The 20,500-nt window shown below is 34.8% G+C and overlaps 2 protein-coding genes across 3 annotated transcripts; one reads left to right on the top strand and one right to left on the bottom strand.

Moving 5' to 3' along the window:
* Positions 1–118: 118 nt before the first annotated feature.
* LOC116176518 (trihelix transcription factor PTL-like) lies at positions 119–2,324 on the bottom strand. Of its 2 annotated transcripts, XR_004146460.1 has the most exons (4): positions 2,033–2,324; positions 1,718–1,977; positions 1,062–1,666; positions 626–755 (listed from the first exon to the last, which is right to left on the bottom strand). XR_004146460.1 is itself a non-coding variant. In XM_031495130.1 (3 exons), exons 1-3 carry the CDS (start codon positions 2,130–2,132, stop codon positions 1,502–1,504), a joined length of 525 nt encoding a protein of 174 aa, XP_031350990.1. In that variant the 5' UTR covers positions 2,133–2,324; the 3' UTR covers positions 119–1,501. The 2 variants fall into 2 exon arrangements, 1 of the variants encoding a protein (XP_031350990.1); XM_031495130.1 differs by having other exon boundaries at positions 119–1,666.
* Positions 2,325–16,402: 14,078 nt separating this feature from the next.
* On the top strand, positions 16,403–18,224 carry LOC116176302. Its single transcript, XM_031494802.1, has 7 exons — positions 16,403–16,836; positions 16,889–17,083; positions 17,141–17,257; positions 17,349–17,462; positions 17,512–17,741; positions 17,880–18,042; positions 18,091–18,224. Exons 1-7 carry the CDS (start codon positions 16,584–16,586, stop codon positions 18,186–18,188), a joined length of 1,170 nt encoding a protein of 389 aa, XP_031350662.1. The 5' UTR covers positions 16,403–16,583; the 3' UTR covers positions 18,189–18,224.
* Positions 18,225–20,500: the final 2,276 nt, after the last annotated feature.

Raw genomic sequence — 20,500 nt, 5'->3', positions numbered from 1 at the left:
CCCTCTCCAAGGTACTTGAGAAGGTGCTTGAAAATCAAATCAGAAGGCATTTGTCCGTTTACAATATATTACCTGAAATACAATCCGGATTCAGACCTGGTTATAGTTGTTGCACAGCATTCCTTAAGGTTACAGATGATATATTTAGAGCTATGGATGATGGTTTAGTGACCGCATTGGTATTAATTGACTACTCCAAGGCCTTCGACACTCTCGATCACGATACCCTCTTGGCTATTTTACATTATATTGGCTTTGATATCTCAGCGATAAACCTAGTCAAAAGTTACTTGAAAGACCGCCAACAAGCTGTAAAATGTAATGATAAAGTGTCCCAGTTTATGAGTATCAATAGAGGTGTCCCTCAGGGGTCAATACTGGGCCCTTTATTCTATACTATTTACACCTCCCGATTTCCCGAAGTTTTACAGCACACTACCTGTCATCTTTATGCTGATGATATGCAGCTTTATTATTCTTTTAAGCATCAAAACGCGACGTTAGCTGCTAAATTAATTAATGAAGATCTTAAACGAATTTGTGCTACTTCTGCTGATCACTGCTTAACCATTAATACAGGGAAGTCTGCGGTCATGTTGGTGGGTAGACATAAAGTGAGTACAGATTTTGAAATTTTAATAGGAAATCAGACAATAACTCCCAGTGGTCATCTTAAAAATCTTGGTGTTACGTTTGAACCCTCTCTCAGATATTCCCTTCACGTGTCACAGTGTATCCGAAACGGTTATGCAGCACTAAAAATGATATACAGTAACCGAAGAGTGTTAAATTATTCCACCAAATCTCTGTTATGCCAAACATTAGTCCTCTCAAAACTGAATCATTGTGATGTATTATACAACTCTAGTTTACGGTTTAGTGATACTAAGAAAATTCAAGTGTTACAGAATTCTTGCTTGAGGCTAATGTTTGGCATAAGAAGGGGAGCACCCATCACTCATAAACGTAAAGAGATCGGATGGTTGGATATGAAGGGAGAACGTAAATTAAGGTCACTATGCCTTTATCATAAAATTATTCAGAATCAAAGTCCATCTTACCTGTATAATAAAATCACTTTTCGCACCGACGTACACAACTTGAATCTCCGTTATAGAGGTTTGCTTACTCCACCACAGCACACAACGACTGCTTTCGAACGCTCATTCACTTACCAAGTTGCCAACCTCTATAACGGATTACCTCGTTGCATCTCCATACTTCCAGCTGCCCAATTCAAACGTAAAGTCAAACAAAAACTACTAATGGCCACTTAGTGTCCTTCAGATTATTATCTTTCGTGTGAAATGAAAAATTTTGAAAGTCATGTTGAGTTATATTTATCTATACCGCCATATATTTTGTTTTCACCAGAATGTGTGTCCTATCGTGGGGTTTAGGTGGAAGAGCAGCTACAGGGAAGCTACCCCCTGTAACTGAATCTCGCCCCGCATTTAATTTTCATAATTTTTTTATATATTCTTTCTTAATGCAATAAAGACTATTTATTATTATTATTATTATCACCCAGGATTTCATCAATTAGTTCAAAGTACTTATAATGGACAGCCCCTCGTCCACTTTTCCTTGGACCTTTATTGTCCTTAATGGACCTGTACACTCGCATTAAGTTCGTCCATTTTCTTTCGAGTTTGTCAGGAGCCCGCTAAACAATTCGTGATTAAATATTAAAATGTACTTTACAATAAGTTCTTACGTAATAGTTATGTGCTGCCATCTGTTCCGAAATAATCACCCACAGATGTTTTCTTTTTGTTGCATTTTGAAATGTGACTTTATTGTCATTATATAGCGATATTAGTAATATTGTCTCAGCATCCGTCCAAAATGCCTCATTTGAGGAAGAAGATTTGTTGGCTTGTGCAGCAGTAGAACTGGTTGATGCACTTGAATGTTGAGACTCTAAATCTTCTGCACTTTTATAACTATCTAAAAGTTCTTGTGCGAATGTTATATCTAAAAACCAATCATTAGTGCATTGTACCTTCGCCTCTGTATTAAAGGGAAATACCTGTTGTTGCGCGCTGATATTCGTCTTCAGAAATAAGTAGAGAATATTGTAAACCTTCTCCCTCTTGTAATTTCAATTCTCTTAAATTGTTAGAACACATTTTAATGTTAGCTGCACTGAAAGAAATGGTCTAGTTATACACTTTAACTAAAATGAAAATAATAATAGCTATTAAACATCATAATAATGGTAATAAACATTTAGTTATAGCTATTCGTCAGCAATCATTGTGATTACTAATTACGTTTTATTATTATGGTTTTATTGTGTCAGTTATTCATTGTGAGTATGACAGTCGATAACGTTAATAATACTTATAATATAGTTTTGTTACAAATCATATCACTATCACAATTAAGCTGATTACAAACAAGTTATAAAAATAGTTATTACAAATTGTACTTCGAACACCTAACCATCGTTAAAAAATTTCATTAACTATTCGTATCGGCAACATCCGCAATAATTCGACGACTGCCGTAAGAAAATACCTTCATACCTACAAGATAAGAAAAAGAACGCGTCAACGCGACTTTGCATTGTGCACAAATTGTAGGAGAGGATTGTAGTTTGACTTTTGTTTTGGTTGTTCGTGTTCCATATGTTTCTTACATTTCACGGATTGCCGATTGGTTACTTTGGAGTTGGATAAATATTCATTCAATCAAATCGAGTGTTTATGTAATTGCTAAACCCACAATGGAAACGGTGAAATCTTTTTTAAAGAAATGCGGTTTGGAACACTTCTATGAATCTTTTATGGGCAAGTATTGCACAATATTATACATGCATTAGGATTAAATCAATTACGATAAAATGGTTGCACTTAATATGCGTATATTCTTAAATTTATATAATGACATGAAGTACCTACCTAAAGTAAATTACAAAAAGCTTTGGTTTGAGTGTAATTATACTTGTACATCAGCGTAGAAGTTACGAACATATTCTTGCTTGGTCCTGTTATTTATATAGCATTGCATTGGAATCTGTTAGTCAATATTCAGAACGATTGTCTGATTGTCATGTTATGATTGATGATATGTTTTGTAGATGAGGGAATTACAGACGAAAGCTTTCCTTTGCTAGACGAAGAAACCATAAGGGTTCTTTTTCCGAAAAGCGGCCCACGACTGATCTTTAAAAAATTTTATACGCAAGAAGTATTAGGTTCATGCTCTACTCCATCGTCACTGGTAAATAAATAAATAAGTGCAATACAGTACCTACAGTGATTCAATGAAAGGTGTTGCAATATACTTACTTAAAGTATGTGATGGGGCGGTTAGAGTAGGGTTCTTAGGCCTACGATGGTTAGGGATGATCAGATATGTCCCAAAATTTATATACCGGCTTTACATGTAAAATTTTAACTCCCTATGACTACGTATAGAGTAGTTGTAAGTATAGGGGTGGGCGGTTGAATAAAAATTTTTAAAGTATAGAAAAAAGAGCGACGTCAAAATGTTGCACATGTGTACAACACACAGAGTTGTATATAAGTAAATAGAGAGGCAGTACATACGACCTGCGCGTGGAAAAATAACTCCAACTACAGTGGGCGACTTTTAATGGCAGAGCCGTTGGGACTCATGCGCAGTGCGTGGAAGGGAATCAGCACGATTTTTGGCTGCATTCAGTTACATAATCACAAAACAAAACAGCAATAACTTTTCAGATGCTTCAGATTCATTTGTAAATAAACAGACGCTTTGGAGTAATAATTTAAGCATGCCCATTACATTATACTCTTTACCGCCATTTCAATGTTTAGTAGGCGACGATCTGTACATAAATAAAGGTTATTTTAAAATGCTCCTAGAAAAGTGCAAGAAAAGATCAAATATATGGGTGGAAGGAAAACTCTTTGCAAGCAATTGTTGAAACTTGGTTTTCGATACAAGAAGTGTCGGGACAAACGTAGGTTGGTAATGGAAAGAAGTGACATTGTAGTGTGGCATCTCCTTATTTAAGAAGATTAAAAGAAAATGAACAACCTGAATGTGACAAGAAACCCGTTATATACTTGGACGAAACCTATATTCACCCATCGTACGGAGTGAGTAAATGCTAACAATCAGATGAAGTATCGGAAGTTTATAATAGGGCTGGTCAGAGGTACATCGTAGTATGCTGGTAGTCGTTCTGGTTTTGTAGAGGATGTCGCACAGTAAATCGGGGGATTATTACGATGATATGAATCATACCAACTTTATGCAGTGGTTAGAAAAGCAGCTTATATAAAATTTACCAGCAAACTCACGCACCTCGTCAGTGTTCAAATAAATAAACCACCAACAATGAATAATCGTAAGGAAGTGATACGTTCTTGGTTAGAAGCAAATAACATTCCTACGAGAAATGAATTTATTGACAATGTACAATTTATTGTGAACACCGGCAGTTCCGATGATGATTAGGGGAGACTGGGGAGGTTTGATACACGGGGAGGCTTGATACATCTTCAAACTTCGCGCTTCGGTTTCGTAAAGAAGGCTTAACTTCGTGCAGTGCAGACAGTGGGTGTAAAAACAGTTAGTGATAGAATCCCAGAACGATCGCGTGTTGTTTGAACGTTTTCAAGGTTATAGTGTGTTTTCTGCCCATTCGATGTAAGTTTTTTGATACCAAACGTAAGGATTTAGCGATTTAATAGCAACATTAAGGACATGCTGTCCTATTATGCTTCAAGCGCATTTCATTTTCAATATTAGGGCACCAGTACAGATCTTTAATCCAATGTTTATAATACTTTTATGCTACGTATTTCATAAATTGACATTCCGGGAGGTTTGATACATTTTGTATCGGGAGGGTTGATACGCGTATCAAACCTCCCTATTTGTATTTATTTATTTATTTATAATTATTGAACAAGTATTTATGTGATTTTCATGGCAATTATAATATAGGCTAATTAAGTAGGTACCTATATTGTTATAGATGCCGTTTAAATGGAAATCTAAAGGTCGCACAAAGTATTCTCCAGGCGATTTAAAAAGCGCAGTTATTGAAGTAGTAAATGAAAATAAAGCACTGAGGACTACTGCCAAAAAGTACAATGTTGACAAAATGACACTGAGAAGATATGTCCTAAAATACAAGACGGACAAAGAAACATCTTTTACACCAAATTTTGTCACTTCACAAATTTTTTCATGTCACGAAGAATCGCTTTTAGTGGAATATTTGCTCACTTCTGCCAACCTCCACTATGGTCTTACGCCTAAGCAAACAAGGAAGTTTGCGTATGAATTTGGTCAAGCAAATAACAAAAAGCTACCAGAAAACTGGAAGAAAAACGAATGTGCTTCCTACGATTGGCTAAAAGGATTCATGTCACGTTATCCCCAATTATCACTCAGAAGTCCCGAAGCCACTAGTTTGGGCAGAGCCACTGCGTTCAATCGACATAATGTGCAAGAATTTTACAAAAATTTGAGCAATTTATTGGAACGGGAAACTTTTGGCCCAGAATCCGTGTACAACTTAGATGAAACTGGAGTGACTACTGCCCACAAACCTCAAAAGATCATTGCGCGTAAAGGCCAAAAACAAATTTCAAAAAGTACTTCAGCAGAACGTGGTACTCTGGTAACAGTTTGTTGTGCTATAAATGCAGTAGGAAATTCTGTGCCGCCATTTTTTATATTTCCTCGTGTGAGAATGCAGGATTACATGATCCAAGGTGCTCCTTCAGGTTCCATTGCTGTGACGCATGAAAGTGGTTGGATGACTGCTGATAATTTCGTAAAATATCTAGATCACTTCATAAAACACGCAAAATGTTCCAATGAAAACAAATGCATATTAGTCCTTGACAATCACGAAAGCCATATTTCACCCAAAGCCTTAGACAAATGTAAGTTAAATGGCATTCATTTACTAACTTTACCACCTCACACAAGCCACCGCTTACAACCTTTAGATGTATCGGTTTTTGGTCCGTTTAAAAGATATTATAATGAACAGGCAGATGCATGGATGGTCAGCCATCCAGGACAAACAATTTCATTAAAAAATATACCGGAATTAGTTGGATTAGCCTATGTCAGGGCGTTCTCGCCATCAAATATAACCAAGGGATTTTCAACCACTGGAATTTATCCTTTTAACCCACATTTATTTGAAGATCTCGATTTCGCAGGAGCAGAAGTTACAAACAGACCATATGAGGAATTAAGGGAAAATTCTGAAAAAGAACTCGATAGAGATGACCCAATAGCTCAACCTGGCACATCTATCTCAGCAAGAGACAACACCACCACCTGGCACCTCTTTATGTCAACAGAAGTCAACTTCAAATCCAATAGAAACGTTTCTACAGGATAGCACCACAATCCAAAGCACCTCATCTGTTTCATTTAAAACTCCTGAAGAAGTTCGTCCTTATCCCAAGGCACAACCACGATTGAAAAAAGGAGGCAGAAAGCCTGGTCGGACAAGAATCTTAACCGACACCCCAGAAAAAGAGGCCATTGAGGCCGAGTATAATATGAGGGAAGGAAAAAAACGTATGAAAACTAAAGTTGAAATGGCTAAACGAAAAATAAGTAGTGAAACTGGAGAAAATAATCACTTTGAAAAACTCAATGCTGAGAGTACGGAATCCCAACCCAAAAGAAAAGTTTTGGATAGAAATGCAAAAACAGAAAAACGTGTGTTCGGTGACTCGGATTCTGAGGACGAAAAGGATCCATTTTCTGATGCAGATGACGATGACGATGCCGCTTGCATCTACTGCAATTCACTATTTTCAGCGTCTCGTTCTAGAGAAAAGTGGATCCAATGCCAGAAATGTCTCAGATGGTGCCATTCAGCCTGTGCTGATGTCAAGCATAATACAAAAATGTTTTCTTGTGAATTATGTATTAATTAAATAATGTTCTGATAATAATAGATTGCAGTCCTTTTAGTGTTTTATATTTAATTTCTTATTGTATCAAACCTCCCATTCAATGTATCAAGCCTCCCTTGTATAGGGAGGTTTTGAGACACTTTGCATCGATAATGAATGAAAAAAAGTTAAAGGTTGTGTGTTAATTTATTCAAGGCGAGTGTTATTAATTTCAATGTGATTGTTTCAATAACTGTCCATATTTACACAGCAGAAGTGCATTAGAATTGTAAATTGTGTTGAACATGAACATCTAACAATCTTAAATGTGTTTACGTTTTGTAGAAATAAAATTATTAATTTTACTGTTTCCCCTTGAAGTAATGCAACTCATATCGCGTGGCCCACTTATTTATATTTAGTAGAGTCAAATTTTGCATGAGAATGTACAGTCTAAATTTCCAACGTCCTCGGACACGCCCTGTCAGGGACCTTCTGAGCGTGGTGCCACTGTACATACCCTCTGCCGATGCTCCATTTTTGAGATATTTGAGTTATTGGCATTTGCAGTTTGTCGACTTTGTGGCTACCCGTATTCAAACTGTGTTTTCGGCATTGCACACCTGAAATTTTGTCGCGCACCAAAATAAAATTTCAACTTATTTTATTCTTTCATTGCTTATTTTTATACTCACTGCGAGTGCATAAATAGATCTTTAAACTCGATCGCACGACAAATATACGATTTCCTTTATACCAGAATCTCAAAAAATCTTTTCTCGATTCTGATGTTGTAAGCCCCTTACCAGCTTTGTATTGTAGTCTACTGTATTAAAAGTTCTTAACGATTGTAATGTTTCTTATTTATTCAAGACACAGTGTTAACATCATTCACCACACATTGAATTTCTTATCAATTTTTGTTGCAATGAGAAACCATATTATTCTCAAGCCGAACCTGCTTGAAGGATCATTTAATTTGAAGCCGGTTCTGTTGTCGATTACTGCGCACACTCACCAACGGCCTGCGCAAGATTCAATTGGAGTCAATTTTTCGCTACAAGACTGTCTCTCTATTTACTTATATACAACTCTGTGGTACAACATGACATAAAAATTATGACGTCGCTCTTTTTTTATAATTTTTTTTTCAACCCATTCTATATAACTATCCTTATACGTAGTCGTACGTAATCATCAAGAGTTCTACTTTGGCCGTTAGTATGAAGTAATCCTTATTTTTTTTTAGATAAACTCGATGTTGAAAACAAACGCTAAGTATAACTTCTCTGGTTATTAAGTTACCAGAAATATGTTTACCTATTACAAGTTTCTTTGTAGTGATTGTTGCATAATCTACCGTTTTCAAAATAAATGTGCAGGGTCCGGTAAAAAGTTGTCTGACCTAACCTCCTCTTTTAAATGGAACACCCCGTATATTTTAATGTAAAAATGTGGCATATTTTCATTAAAAAATCAGAAAATTTAATATTAACTCAAAAAGACTCATTTTAAAAGATTTGTTATATACCTTTGTATTTTTTTTAAGCATTAGAACCCTTTTTCTTTTTGAATCTTTTTGATTTTTCTTAATCACTTGAATATTTTTTTAAATATTCCTGGTGTGCAATATTTTTGAAAAGAGAATTCAATTATATGGTGTCTGTTTTGATTAAAATATAGTGTTCCATTTAAAAAAATTAGGCTAGGCCCGATAACGTTTTACTTGACCGGTATACTTATTTTGAACACGGCAGATTATGTAACAATCAAAATCATAACTAATAACCTTTGCAATAAACACATTGCCGCTTAATAAGCAAAGAAATTATAGGCTTTTATCTAAAAATTCTAAAATGCAACTTTTGTCCATAACTCAAAAACAAAAGACTGTAGGCCAGTTTGATTTTCAATATCGAATTTATAGCATAAAAATACATCCAAGTACGAGGTCATATCACTTATAGTCCGAGTTACCCCACACTTACGTCTAAACTTGGCCACCTGTACATGTGGTTCACAAGTTAACGACTTTTAATTTGAATCACTACTGCTACGAAATGTTTAATGTATAACTTAATGTAATTGTTGCAGAGCCAAACAGAAACTATCTCCGTTTTTTCTAACAGCTCAAATGATGTGATTGAGTTTGATCCCGATCCTGAACTGTGTTCATTTCTTAACATTGGAAATTCATCTCAAAATATGAATCTCGACGTGGGCCTACCACCGAGCCTTCCACCTTCAAGAGAAATGCATAGTATTATTTCAGAAAATAGCAATCCTATTCCAAAAAAAAGTGAAACAAGGAAGCTTGTTTTCAGATGTTTGTATCTTTTATTTAGTGAGGTGATTAATCCATACAGATGGTCAGTTGGCATTAAAAAATAGGAAAAAACTGAGCAATGATTGTAGGCAGAAAATATGCAAACTCATCGTTAGCTATTTATTATCAAATAGGACTGAGTAAGAATATAGGTATTGTATAATGAACCTACGTATAATTTCTATTTGTTTTAGTACATATAAAGGCAGACACTTTCACAAGAGCTGCTGAAGAAATAGTGGAGCTGTTCCCTACTGAAAAAAAGAGACTTATTTTATTCCATATTCATCTGGGAAGGAAGGTTTACGGAAGCAATCGGCCAGAGGAAAACTGTGGTCTCGGTATATCTATGTTAAAGCTAGTTTCCGAGTGGCAAATACTAGTAAAGCTGTTGATGATCACAATATTAATGTGGAGGATAACAAACTCCCAGAAACAGATGAGAAGTTAGAGTTTTTAAAAGTATCGATAGAACCATATACTAAAGTCCTTCAATACTGGGAATCGACGTTCCACACACGAACTAGAATCTATGCCAATAAAACTCTACAAGAAATATTTGATGATTTTCCAGCATTAAGTTTGCAGACTGGACTTGATTTGGTAATATTAGTGTTTTTTATTTTTAATGTTCACAAAATATAGGTACCTAAATTATGTTTTAGTTGGAGTCTGATTTTAATCAAGCAAATGAAGACAAAATAGATATATATCAGGAATGGCCCAAAGTTGCACGGGCTATTTTAAAGGAGGCACTTGATAGAAAAATTAAACTGGTCAACTTAGATGATTTCGGTAGTGTAGTAAAACTCTTACAAAAATGATGTTGTAATAATTATCTTTTTTTAGATAATAACACTAAAGCTTTGCTAGTACTTCCTCTTCTGTTTTCTGTTGTTACATTAAGGAAAGGTACCAAACAAAATACAAATTGCAGTTGGAGGCCAACTAGGTCAGAAACACAAGAGAGCTTTTTTATTAATGTGAACGTGAGTAGCTGTATTACATAAAGTACCTAAATTTAGGTCTGTTTTTTCTAGGCATTTAGTGATATAGATCAACTAATTGAAACTAGAGAAAAAAAATTACTGGCATATGGATTTCCAATGCAACCATTTGGAGCGGTAGTTGGAATAGAAGAAAAACAATTTTGTATTGTCCTGTATGGTAAAAAATTTGTTGTCAATTCATCTATACCCATATAGCACGCTTCGTCCATTGGACGTACATTTTTTGTCCATTTTAGGTAAGTTCGTCCATGTACTAAAAATGGACGTACATTTGACGTACATCTCAGTACGTACTATGTATGTTAAATACTTATATCCACTGTACGTACATTTTTCATGAAAGCATTGTAACTTTTTAATTTTAATTATTTGTGTTCAGACCGTAGATAAAATGCGCTAACATAAGCATTGGGATATCACTACAATAAATAGAATGCTGTTAATTTATATTGTATTCTTAATACTAAAACATGTCGTCATAGGAAAAGCAATACGCACTTCAATTCTTACAACGTCTGCCGAACCTCGCTACCAATCGCGTTTTACCATTTTAACGAATGCACCGACAACACGCGATTCGGTACGATAAAATTTATGGATTTTGTGAAGGTGAAGGTGAATAACCGCACCGCGCTACCAGGTCTCAGCTCAGCAACGAGATTATCTCTTTTCACCGAAATTCACACCATTTTAATCGTAAGTATTGACCTAGACAATTATCAATAATTAATAAATTGTTGTAACTACTTTTTTTAGAACACTTTACGTTTTACCTGCCTTCCTTGGCCTTGGCATCCCTCATTGTGTCCGAATTGTGTAAGTACATACGTAGGTAGTTTGTAAAAGTATTTTTAGAAAAAATGAATAAATATAAAGTAAGGAGAAAGCTCTACCGTGATGCTTTAAAAAGGACAAAACTAACTATTAATTCTATAAACAACTGTGTGAATGTACCTTCCGAAGACGAAAGTGAAGATAATCCTTTGCGCGATTCACTTGTTGAATTAAGTAACGTAGATGCCGAGGTAGATGCTAACCATTGCGAACCAGCTGATTTAGATTCTAATGGCTATGACAGCGATTGTAGCTACGTCAGGGATAGTAATACTTCCACGTCGGATTTAAGCGACGATACAGCAGATATTGCAAGTGACGTAATTCCTGCTAAACATGATGCGTTAGAGTCCAATGAACCATTGAAACAATGCTTTCAAGTTTTATTAGCTCAATGGGCTATTAATTTTCAAATTCCACTTATAGCATTGAACGCTTTACTGCAATTATTACATATATTGGATCCAACTTTACCACATGATGCAAGAACATTATTAAAAACACCCAGAAAATGTGAACTAAAAGTTGTCGAACCAGGGAAATATTATCATTTTGGGGTTTTTAATGCAGTTACTAAGTTGATTGATAAATTTTTTGATACATTAAGTAGTGTTAAAATAAATGTCAATGTTGATGGGCTACCAATTTCCAAGAGTTCAGGCAGTCAGGTTTATCCGATTTTGTGTAATTTGGAAGGTAATCCACAAGCAGTGGAAATGATTGGAATCTATCATGGATTTGAGAAACCAACAGATGCAAATATGCTTTTACATGATTTTGTAACAGAATCAAATTCCCTTATAAGTACTGGATTTAAGTATAAGAACATCACGTACCCATTTCGAGTCAATTCATTTATATGTGATGCGCCTGCTAAATCTTTTATTACGTTTACTAAAGGTCATACAGGTTACAGTTCATGCTCCAAGTGCTACATTGAAGGAGCCTTTTCTGACAATCGTGTCTATTTTTCTGAAACAAGTAATCTGAGGAAACGATCTGATGTGGAATTTCGAAACAGATTTGATGAAGATCATCATGTTGGATCTTCTATAATTGAAATCCTATCACATTTTGACATGGTATACGATATTCCTCTAGATTACATGCACTTGATTTGTTTAGGTGTAGTTAGAAAGTTGCTTATGTTATGGGTAAATGGTAAACCAAAAACAAAATTAGCATTTAATGACATTTCCCGTATTTCTAAATTTCTCATTAGTCTCCGTAATAATGTACCATGTGAATTTGTCAGAAAACCGAGATCATTGCAAGATCTAAAACGCTTTAAAGCTACTGAATTTAGACAATTACTATATTATACTGGTCCATTAATTTTGAAATCTATTTTGTCTATTGATCGTTATACCAATTTTCTATGTCTACATGTTAGTGCAACTATTTTGTCCAATGACTTTTTTTTGAAACATTTTGGAGCGTATGCAGAATCGTTACTATCGTATTTTGTAAAGACTTTTGTAGTTTTATATGGAAAGGAACATGCTTCCCATAATATACATAATTTGTTACATATTTATGAAGACTGCAAAAGATTTGGAATTTTGCAAAACTTTTCGGCCTTTCCATTTGAGAATCATTTACAAAAATTGAAATCATTGGTTCGGAAAGGCACAAATCCTCTAGCACAAATTGTTAAGCGTACTTTAGAACAAAACAGCTTCCCAAATACACCTGAAAGTGGAAATATTGTTGATAAAGTAAGGCCACTTATGAAACATAGTAATGGTCCTGTGTTGGGCAATCATCTTATGACCCAATATAGATGTATTCAATTTCCAAATTTTGCATTGAAACTAACCGAAGCTGATTGCTGCTGTGGATTAAAAGATAAATCTGTTGTTTGCATTGAAAATATTGTATGCGATGCTAATAATGATTTATCTATAATTGGCCGCAAATTTAATTCTTGCAAGGATTTATATTTGGATCCTTGTCCTTCTTCCACTTTTGACATTTATATGATATCAGGTATGGGCCCATTGGAAATGTGGAATGTAAATTTAATTTGCTGTAAATTTTTTAAAATGCCTTATAATGAAGGGTTTGTGGTAATACCATTATTACATTCAAAGGAATAGTGTAATAATGAATATTTAGTCTTTAAGAAAGTAATCTTAAAAATTATTAAAATTTTATTTAGAAATTCATTGTGCTTAAAAAAATAGATATGTAGTAAGGCCCAGGTACGAAGGCGTAGAAGCATTTAATTTTTGTTTTATACAGTGTGCCCACTTAAGTTGGACTCATATGGGAAACTTTGTTATTATTGGTTTCAGGAAAAAAAGTTATTCTTCATAAAAAGTTCTGCATTATCTAAAACCTAAAATGCAATCATTAGATATTAATTTTTTTAAACCGTATACGAGGTTTGTAAAAAAATATTAATCTTACTCAAGAGTAAAGTACCTTTATTTTTTACAATACAGAAAAATGTTGTAAAGTTATTCAAATATGCAATTACAGCTATTTAGCATAAAAATTAAGATTTGGTGATTATTTACGTTTTACATTATTAAATTATTTGTAGTTATAAATTTTCATGCTAAATAGCTGTAATTGCATGTTTGAATATAACTTTCAATTTTAAATAGCTACAACATTTTTCTGTATTGTACTTTTAATATTTTTTGACAAACCTCGTATACGGCTTAACCCATTTATGCCCATTGTACTCGCTTGAGTACACCTGTTTTTTAGCACTGAGGCGGAATCTATGGGTTAATAATGGAAAGTATAATTGCAGAATCCTGATCCTTGCAGTTTCTGCATAAATTCTGACAACAATTTTGCCGCTTTTTTCATTCTAGGTTACGATAATAGCCACTTACAGAGACACGTGCATCCGGTTTTGTGTGTTGAATCGTGACAATAACAGAATACTGTTCAAATTTATAGTTTATTGTTAAATTTTGAAATTTTTTTGTTTTGAATATTATAAACAAAGGTGTAAAAACAAGATTCTGCGGTTAGGTAAGTGAAAGCTTTATTACATCCGATTTTATGTTGGGGTAAACATGGGTGTACTCGATTGAGTACAATGGGCAAATGCAGGATACATTTTCGGTTATTTTCTTCCTATAAAGTGTTCACTTTCAGGCATTCTTTTATGATGGAACAAGTAAATGCGATTTCCGCTTCATCTTTTTATGGAAAAAGGTTCGCAACACTAGCGTCTGCAGAAGATGCTATAGCAAATACAAAATTCCCAAACTCAGAAATTGATGTGGTAATTATTCCACCAGAACCCGATTACCAAACTGACGAAGAGGAGTTTGACGAAGACGATTTGGTTACAGCTAGTCTTCCCCAAGATGTTCCGGGAGAAATTGAAATAGCGATGGAGGATGATAGCGATGAAGAATATAACATGCCACTATCTCAGGTTTGTACTACACTATCAAAAAAACCAAAAATAAGTCAGCCCAAGTGGAGTAGCGAACCAGTGGATTTGAAAATGACATCCGCTAATGGCTACTCTATTCGTTTGGAAAAAGTACGAGAACAATTGTCTAGCTGTAATGTCATTCAAATTTTTGAAAAACTGTTTGATGAACAAGTTGTCAATCTCCTAGTAGAACAAACCAATAAATACGCCACTGCCAGCAATAATCACAGCTTTCAAGTTACTGGTGAAGAAATCAAGATTTTTGTAGGTGTGCTTCTTTTTAGTGGTTACCATAAGTTACCTCGTGCCCGTTTATATTGGTGTCTGGACGAAGATGTGAATGTGCCATTTGTTTCGAATTGTATCAGTAGAAATAGGTTTGAGGAGATAAAAAAATATATACACTTGGCAGATAACACACAGATTGACAGAAGTGATAAAATGTACAAAGTACGACCATTGATGAATTTACTAAATAATAAGTTCCAACAGTTCGGGATTTTTCACGAATGTTTGTCGATTGATGAAGCTATGGTGCGATATTTTGGACACCATTCTGCAAAGCAGTTCATCAAAGGTAAACCAGTACGCTTCGGCTATAAAGACTGGATGCTATGTAGCTCCAGTGGTTATTGTTATGCCTTTGACACCTACTGTGGTGCTAAGCCAACAAATAGTGAGGTTGAAATTCCGAGGTCTACACTTCCCCTGGGATCGCAGGTGGTAATTGATCTTTTAAAAGTTCTCAAAGAACCTACTGATCACATCGTGTTTTTTGATAATTATTTCACTAGTTACGACCTGCTCACTACTTTGAGAGGAAACGGTGTACGAGCTACCGGAACAGTGCGAGAGAACCGTACAAAAAAGTGTCCTATTCTTCCTTCCGCTCAGATGAAAAAAAAAGACCGCGGTAATTTCGATTATCGTTACGATAAAGAAAATTCTCTGCTTTTCGTGAGATGGCATGACAATAGCGTCGTTACAATGGCGACCAATTACGACGGCATTGAACCAATGTCACAAGTAAAAAGATGGTCGTCAAAGAAAAAGGAAAAGATATCAGTACCCCAACCGAAGCTTTTTCAGACATACAATGCATTCATGGGAGGGGTGGATCTTTTAGATCAGTCAGTCAACGGTTACCGTGTTGCGATACATGGCAAAAAGTGGTGGTGGGTTCTTTTCACCCACATGATAAACGTCACTGTTGTCAACGCATGGAGACTATACCAACTCGCTTTCCCACAAGACCCTATGGACTTGCTATTATTTCAACGAAATGTTACCCGTCATTACCTACGGTCTTATAACAAGTCAATTCAAAGAAGATCAACTTCAAGTCGACCATCCGGTTCATTACCTAGGAGTTTACTGGACGATCCAACAGGCCACTTTCCCAAAAAATTGTCGAATCAACTACGTTGTAGCGTATGTCACAGCAGAATTAGATGGGCTTGTGAGAAGTGTAATGTTACTCTTTGTATTGAGAGAGACTGTTTCAAGATATTTCACACGCGGAAATAATTCTTGTCATATCGACTGACTTTTTAAATACATATTTTTTTTGTTGATTTTTATTCTATATGTGCCCGATGTACTCATTTGAGTACACCATTTTTTTTCTTACGTTTTAGGGAAATAAGTTCAAAATAAAGCATAAATGACAAAAACAAACTGTATTTGACAAGATTCAATCATAAATAATTATTTTAATCTTTCACAAGCTTGGTGGGCATTAATGGGTTAAAAAAATTAATTATATCTAATGATTGCATTTTAGGTTTTAGATAATGCAGAACTTTTTATGAAGAATAACTTTTTCCTAAATCCAATAATAACAGTTTCCCATATGAGTCCAACACTGTATACAAAATTTGTCATAAAAATACTTATTTTAATTCAGAATTTGAGAACTGAATATAAATTTTCTAAGAATTAATGACGAGTGTTGCTTAATTCGTCCATTCTTTATCAGAAGATATCAAATTTGATGAAGTACTTTATTTGAAGTAAAAGGAAAATAAAATATTCCATCTACACCTCCTACTTTTGCGCAATTTATTATCAGTAATTAACAAAGGAGGATTTGTGTAATTATTCTGATTAACATTGGATAATAATGGGTTTCAACTTTAATGTCGCTAATTAATCACCAGTTTTGTCTGTTTATTATGGATATGGATTCATTAAACTCAACTTGGTCGGTGGTCAAATTCCCTAAAGAAAATTCGGTGTGCGTTGTACCTACATCGTGGATACATAAGGACAAATGTTATTGGCCCCCTTATAACGATAAGTTGACCAGGACTGCAATTGAAAAGCATGAATCATTTAACGCCCAAACATGGCTCGAGTTTCCGTGTGAACCTTTTAGGAATGCCACATATGGTATTGTATTGCATAAAATTTTTCAAGTATTTCTAAACCTTTGTTTACGTAGATACATTCAAAGAAGCAAATCGAAAGTCACAGATTGCTATGACAACTTCAGATTTAGAGTCAAGTGCTGAAGCTGGTGCTACCACTGTTTCATCGCGAAAACGGAAGATATTCAGAAAAACCTTTAGTTTTTCGTCTATTGACGAGGAAAATGAAGAGTCAGTATTACCGGAACCACCAAAACTGACAATAAGAGGTATGGAAAAAATTACATTTTTTGCTTTCAATGTTGTTATTCCACTTTTGTTTGTAGAAACGTTTGAAAGACGCGCAGATGAACCTCAACACAGTAGTTGCAGTGCGGCATCAATAGATGTGGAGTGTGAGGAACTAATTTTACCTGAATTACATACACCGAACAAAAGAAAAGGTGAGCATTAAATTGCATTGTATATGTCTTCTCATAACTATCTACTTTCCTGTCTGCAGATGACATGCCTTTTTAACTCATGTTTTTACAGAAAACTCTCAGACAAGAGATGATACAATGGTAGAAACTACAATGCAAGGTCAAAGTAGTAAAGCAATATCAAGGAAAGGTGACGGCCATGGTCAGGATGAAACTCAAACAATTAGTAAGGTTACAGTAAAATTATAAATGTATTATATTGTTTCACTTTCAAGAATATCTCCAGCAAATCATTAAAAAACAAAATATATTGCAATCCATCCTTATGGATATTAGTAATAGAATAACAAATTTGGAATCACAGAATAGTACCCAAACTCAAGAGAACGTTGATGATAATGCAGAATCCTTTTTTGTGATTATGACAAATCTACCAATAGATTCGCAGGAGCATTTAAATGATTTGGAAATGTACTTAAGTACACCAGAACATATGGAGAGCGCCGTAAGTGGAATATTTGGTTTGTCATTTTCCAAAAAGTTTGTATTTCATATCTGGTACTATATCATGCATATTTACATTAAAATGTTGAATCATATACTGTCATAATAATTAATATTTCTTTTTCTTTGTTTTGGCTAGGTTAAAGAAGTGTCTCATATTGGTGGGAAGGACACGTATGATTTCGTTTTTCGTGCAACACAGAAGCTCATTACAAACAATTTCTGTGGTACTACATTTAGCTTTTTGGGAAGGCGCAAAAAGGAACCTTTTACTAAACTCAAATTGAATGAACTTCTAATAAGTAAGTATTTCTATGTGTGAAGCCATAGTTTATTGTTTTCTTTTAAAGAATCATCAATGCACTTGTTCCCTTCTGCAACATTGAAGGATGTAGAAGGCAGTATTACGAAATGGTTAAGACGGTGCTTGGAAAGATCCAAGAAATAAATACCTTTTAGTTTCATATACTTATGTAGCGCTGTGAATTTCTGAATAAATTTATTGCTTTAAAATTTTACTTGGTTTTAGATATCATCAGTACCTCCATCAGGCAACCTAGCGAGAAGCTTTTGGGTTTTTTAGTAAACAATTTTTATTAAAAAAAATTTCCTACATATATCACCTGGAAGTATAGGAACGTGTCGGGTAGTTGGAGTAAAACGAACTGAATAGTAACGCCAAAAACTATAAGCAAACTTTAATATTCAGAACGTGTTTAACAGCAATGCTGCCCAAACACGTTCTGTTTCAGTAAAGTTTATTTGTGTTTTTGAATATGCATCAAAATCGCACGTATGCAGTATTTATAGTAGATGCAAAATATGTACATTGTACGTTATGTTTTCACTATTGTGTACTTCTTATGTACCTACAATGTATATAATAATATCTACAATGTACATGCAATAGGTACGTACGATGGACGTAAATAGTGTACGTACACTATAGGTACAATGTTGTGACAAATGGACTTTAAATGTACGTCCATGTACAGTACATTGTACGTGTGTCCATGTACAGTGTACATTTGTTACGTCTAATAATTACGTGTTATGTACGTACATAGTACACCTGTGTGCTATGTGGGTAAGAGTCCTACAATTATTATACAAAGTTATACACGCACTAAATCTAGAGTATCCCATAGAATGCAAACACATATGGTTATTCATCCAAGAAATTGTGTTTAAAACTGTCACTACTAGTAAGCACAGTAGTACTGCTTGTGTTATTGCCGACATATCGAATCAAATAGAACAAGAAGCAAAACAATAAAATTTTCTACTATGCCTACTTGTGGAGTATGCCATATCTCTTACAGTAACATAAAAGACTTAATGACTCATCTAAAACATGTACATAATTTAGGCGAGAATAGTAAATATAATTGCAATGAATTAAACTGCTACAGGAATTTCCCTTCACTAAATTCATACAGAAAACACTTAAAATCACACAAAAATGTGCATGTAGTCGTTCAAACATCAAATACTTGTGGTAACACATCTGGATCTCATAAAGAATTAGTGAATGACAATTTTGAGGATGATTTAGATATATTGAACACAGAGTGTGGTTCTAAAACACATGATTTGAATACAACTTTTTTCGACGATTTTAAAAGTAATCTATCTCAAAACGTACTAATATTTATACATGCCTTTTATGCGGATAGCAGCTTAAGTAGAAAAGATGTGCCTGATTGCACTTATACGAGACCTGACATTATCTTTTAATGTTATGTGATGTTGAGTCGGAAACTTGCCTAGCCCTGAGAACACATTTGAATATTGCTTAACTACGTCATCAAGTGTTTTAAATTTGTTACTACATTCTAGGGAATCTATTCTTTTAATAAGCCTTAATTCTAGACAATCATTAAGACCTAACAAGGGAATCTGATTATCAGCTTCTACTAAACTTTTAATCTTAAAACTAGCATTTCCATATGGTATTAATGATACATTCGACTTACTAACCAACTTAAACCTAACTATTTTTCCATTTATCGACAATTCTTTCGTCCACATTGATTCCTGTTGACTACATGTTTTTCTCGTGGTGCTTATGGAGCTAACATAAAATTCTGCTTCACTACTCGCTGAATCACTATCACTTTCTTTTACAAACTCACTACACTGCGCGATTTCATGCACTTTCTTCTTTACAATCTTCCTTTTGTCTAGTTTCTGTGTGGAGGACTGCTTTTCTCCCTTACATGTTGGATTTTCCAAACACACTCGTGCAAAATGATTACGTCCCTGGCAACGTGCACAGGTCTTCCCATAAGCTGGACATCTTCTTTTGGCATGTTGATAGCCACAGTATTGACAATCAGTAGCTACCTGCCTCGCTACCTGCTTCACGGGTTGATTTGACATGCTCTTCTTGCTTATACTGTGTACAGTTGCTTCACTTTGCAGCACTTTCGACTGGTCTCTACTAACTTCTATGGCTCGACAGATATCTATTGCCTTAGTCACGGTCAAGCTTGCCTCTCTCAGCAACTTTTCTTGAGTCGATTTGTTGTATATACCCATCACGATCCTGTCTCTTAGCATATCGTCCTGCTGAGCATATTCAGTTGTCTTGATAGCTTTTCTCAATTCGGACACAAATACATCAAACGGCTGACATTCTTGTTGGACAATCTTGTTAAATTTGAAACGCTCAAATATAACGTTTTTTTTCGGTGAACAATACTCATCGAACTTTGCTTTCACAGTCTCTACCGTTTTCTCTTCCTGCTCCACAAACGA

Source organism: Photinus pyralis, unplaced genomic scaffold (genome assembly GCF_008802855.1).
Source record: "Photinus pyralis isolate 1611_PpyrPB1 unplaced genomic scaffold, Ppyr1.3 Ppyr1.4_LG1, whole genome shotgun sequence".
Lineage (NCBI taxonomy): Eukaryota > Metazoa > Arthropoda > Insecta > Coleoptera > Lampyridae > Photinus > Photinus pyralis.
The sequence above is the reverse complement of the archived record's forward strand: the minus strand, read 5'-3'. Positions and strand labels throughout refer to the sequence as shown.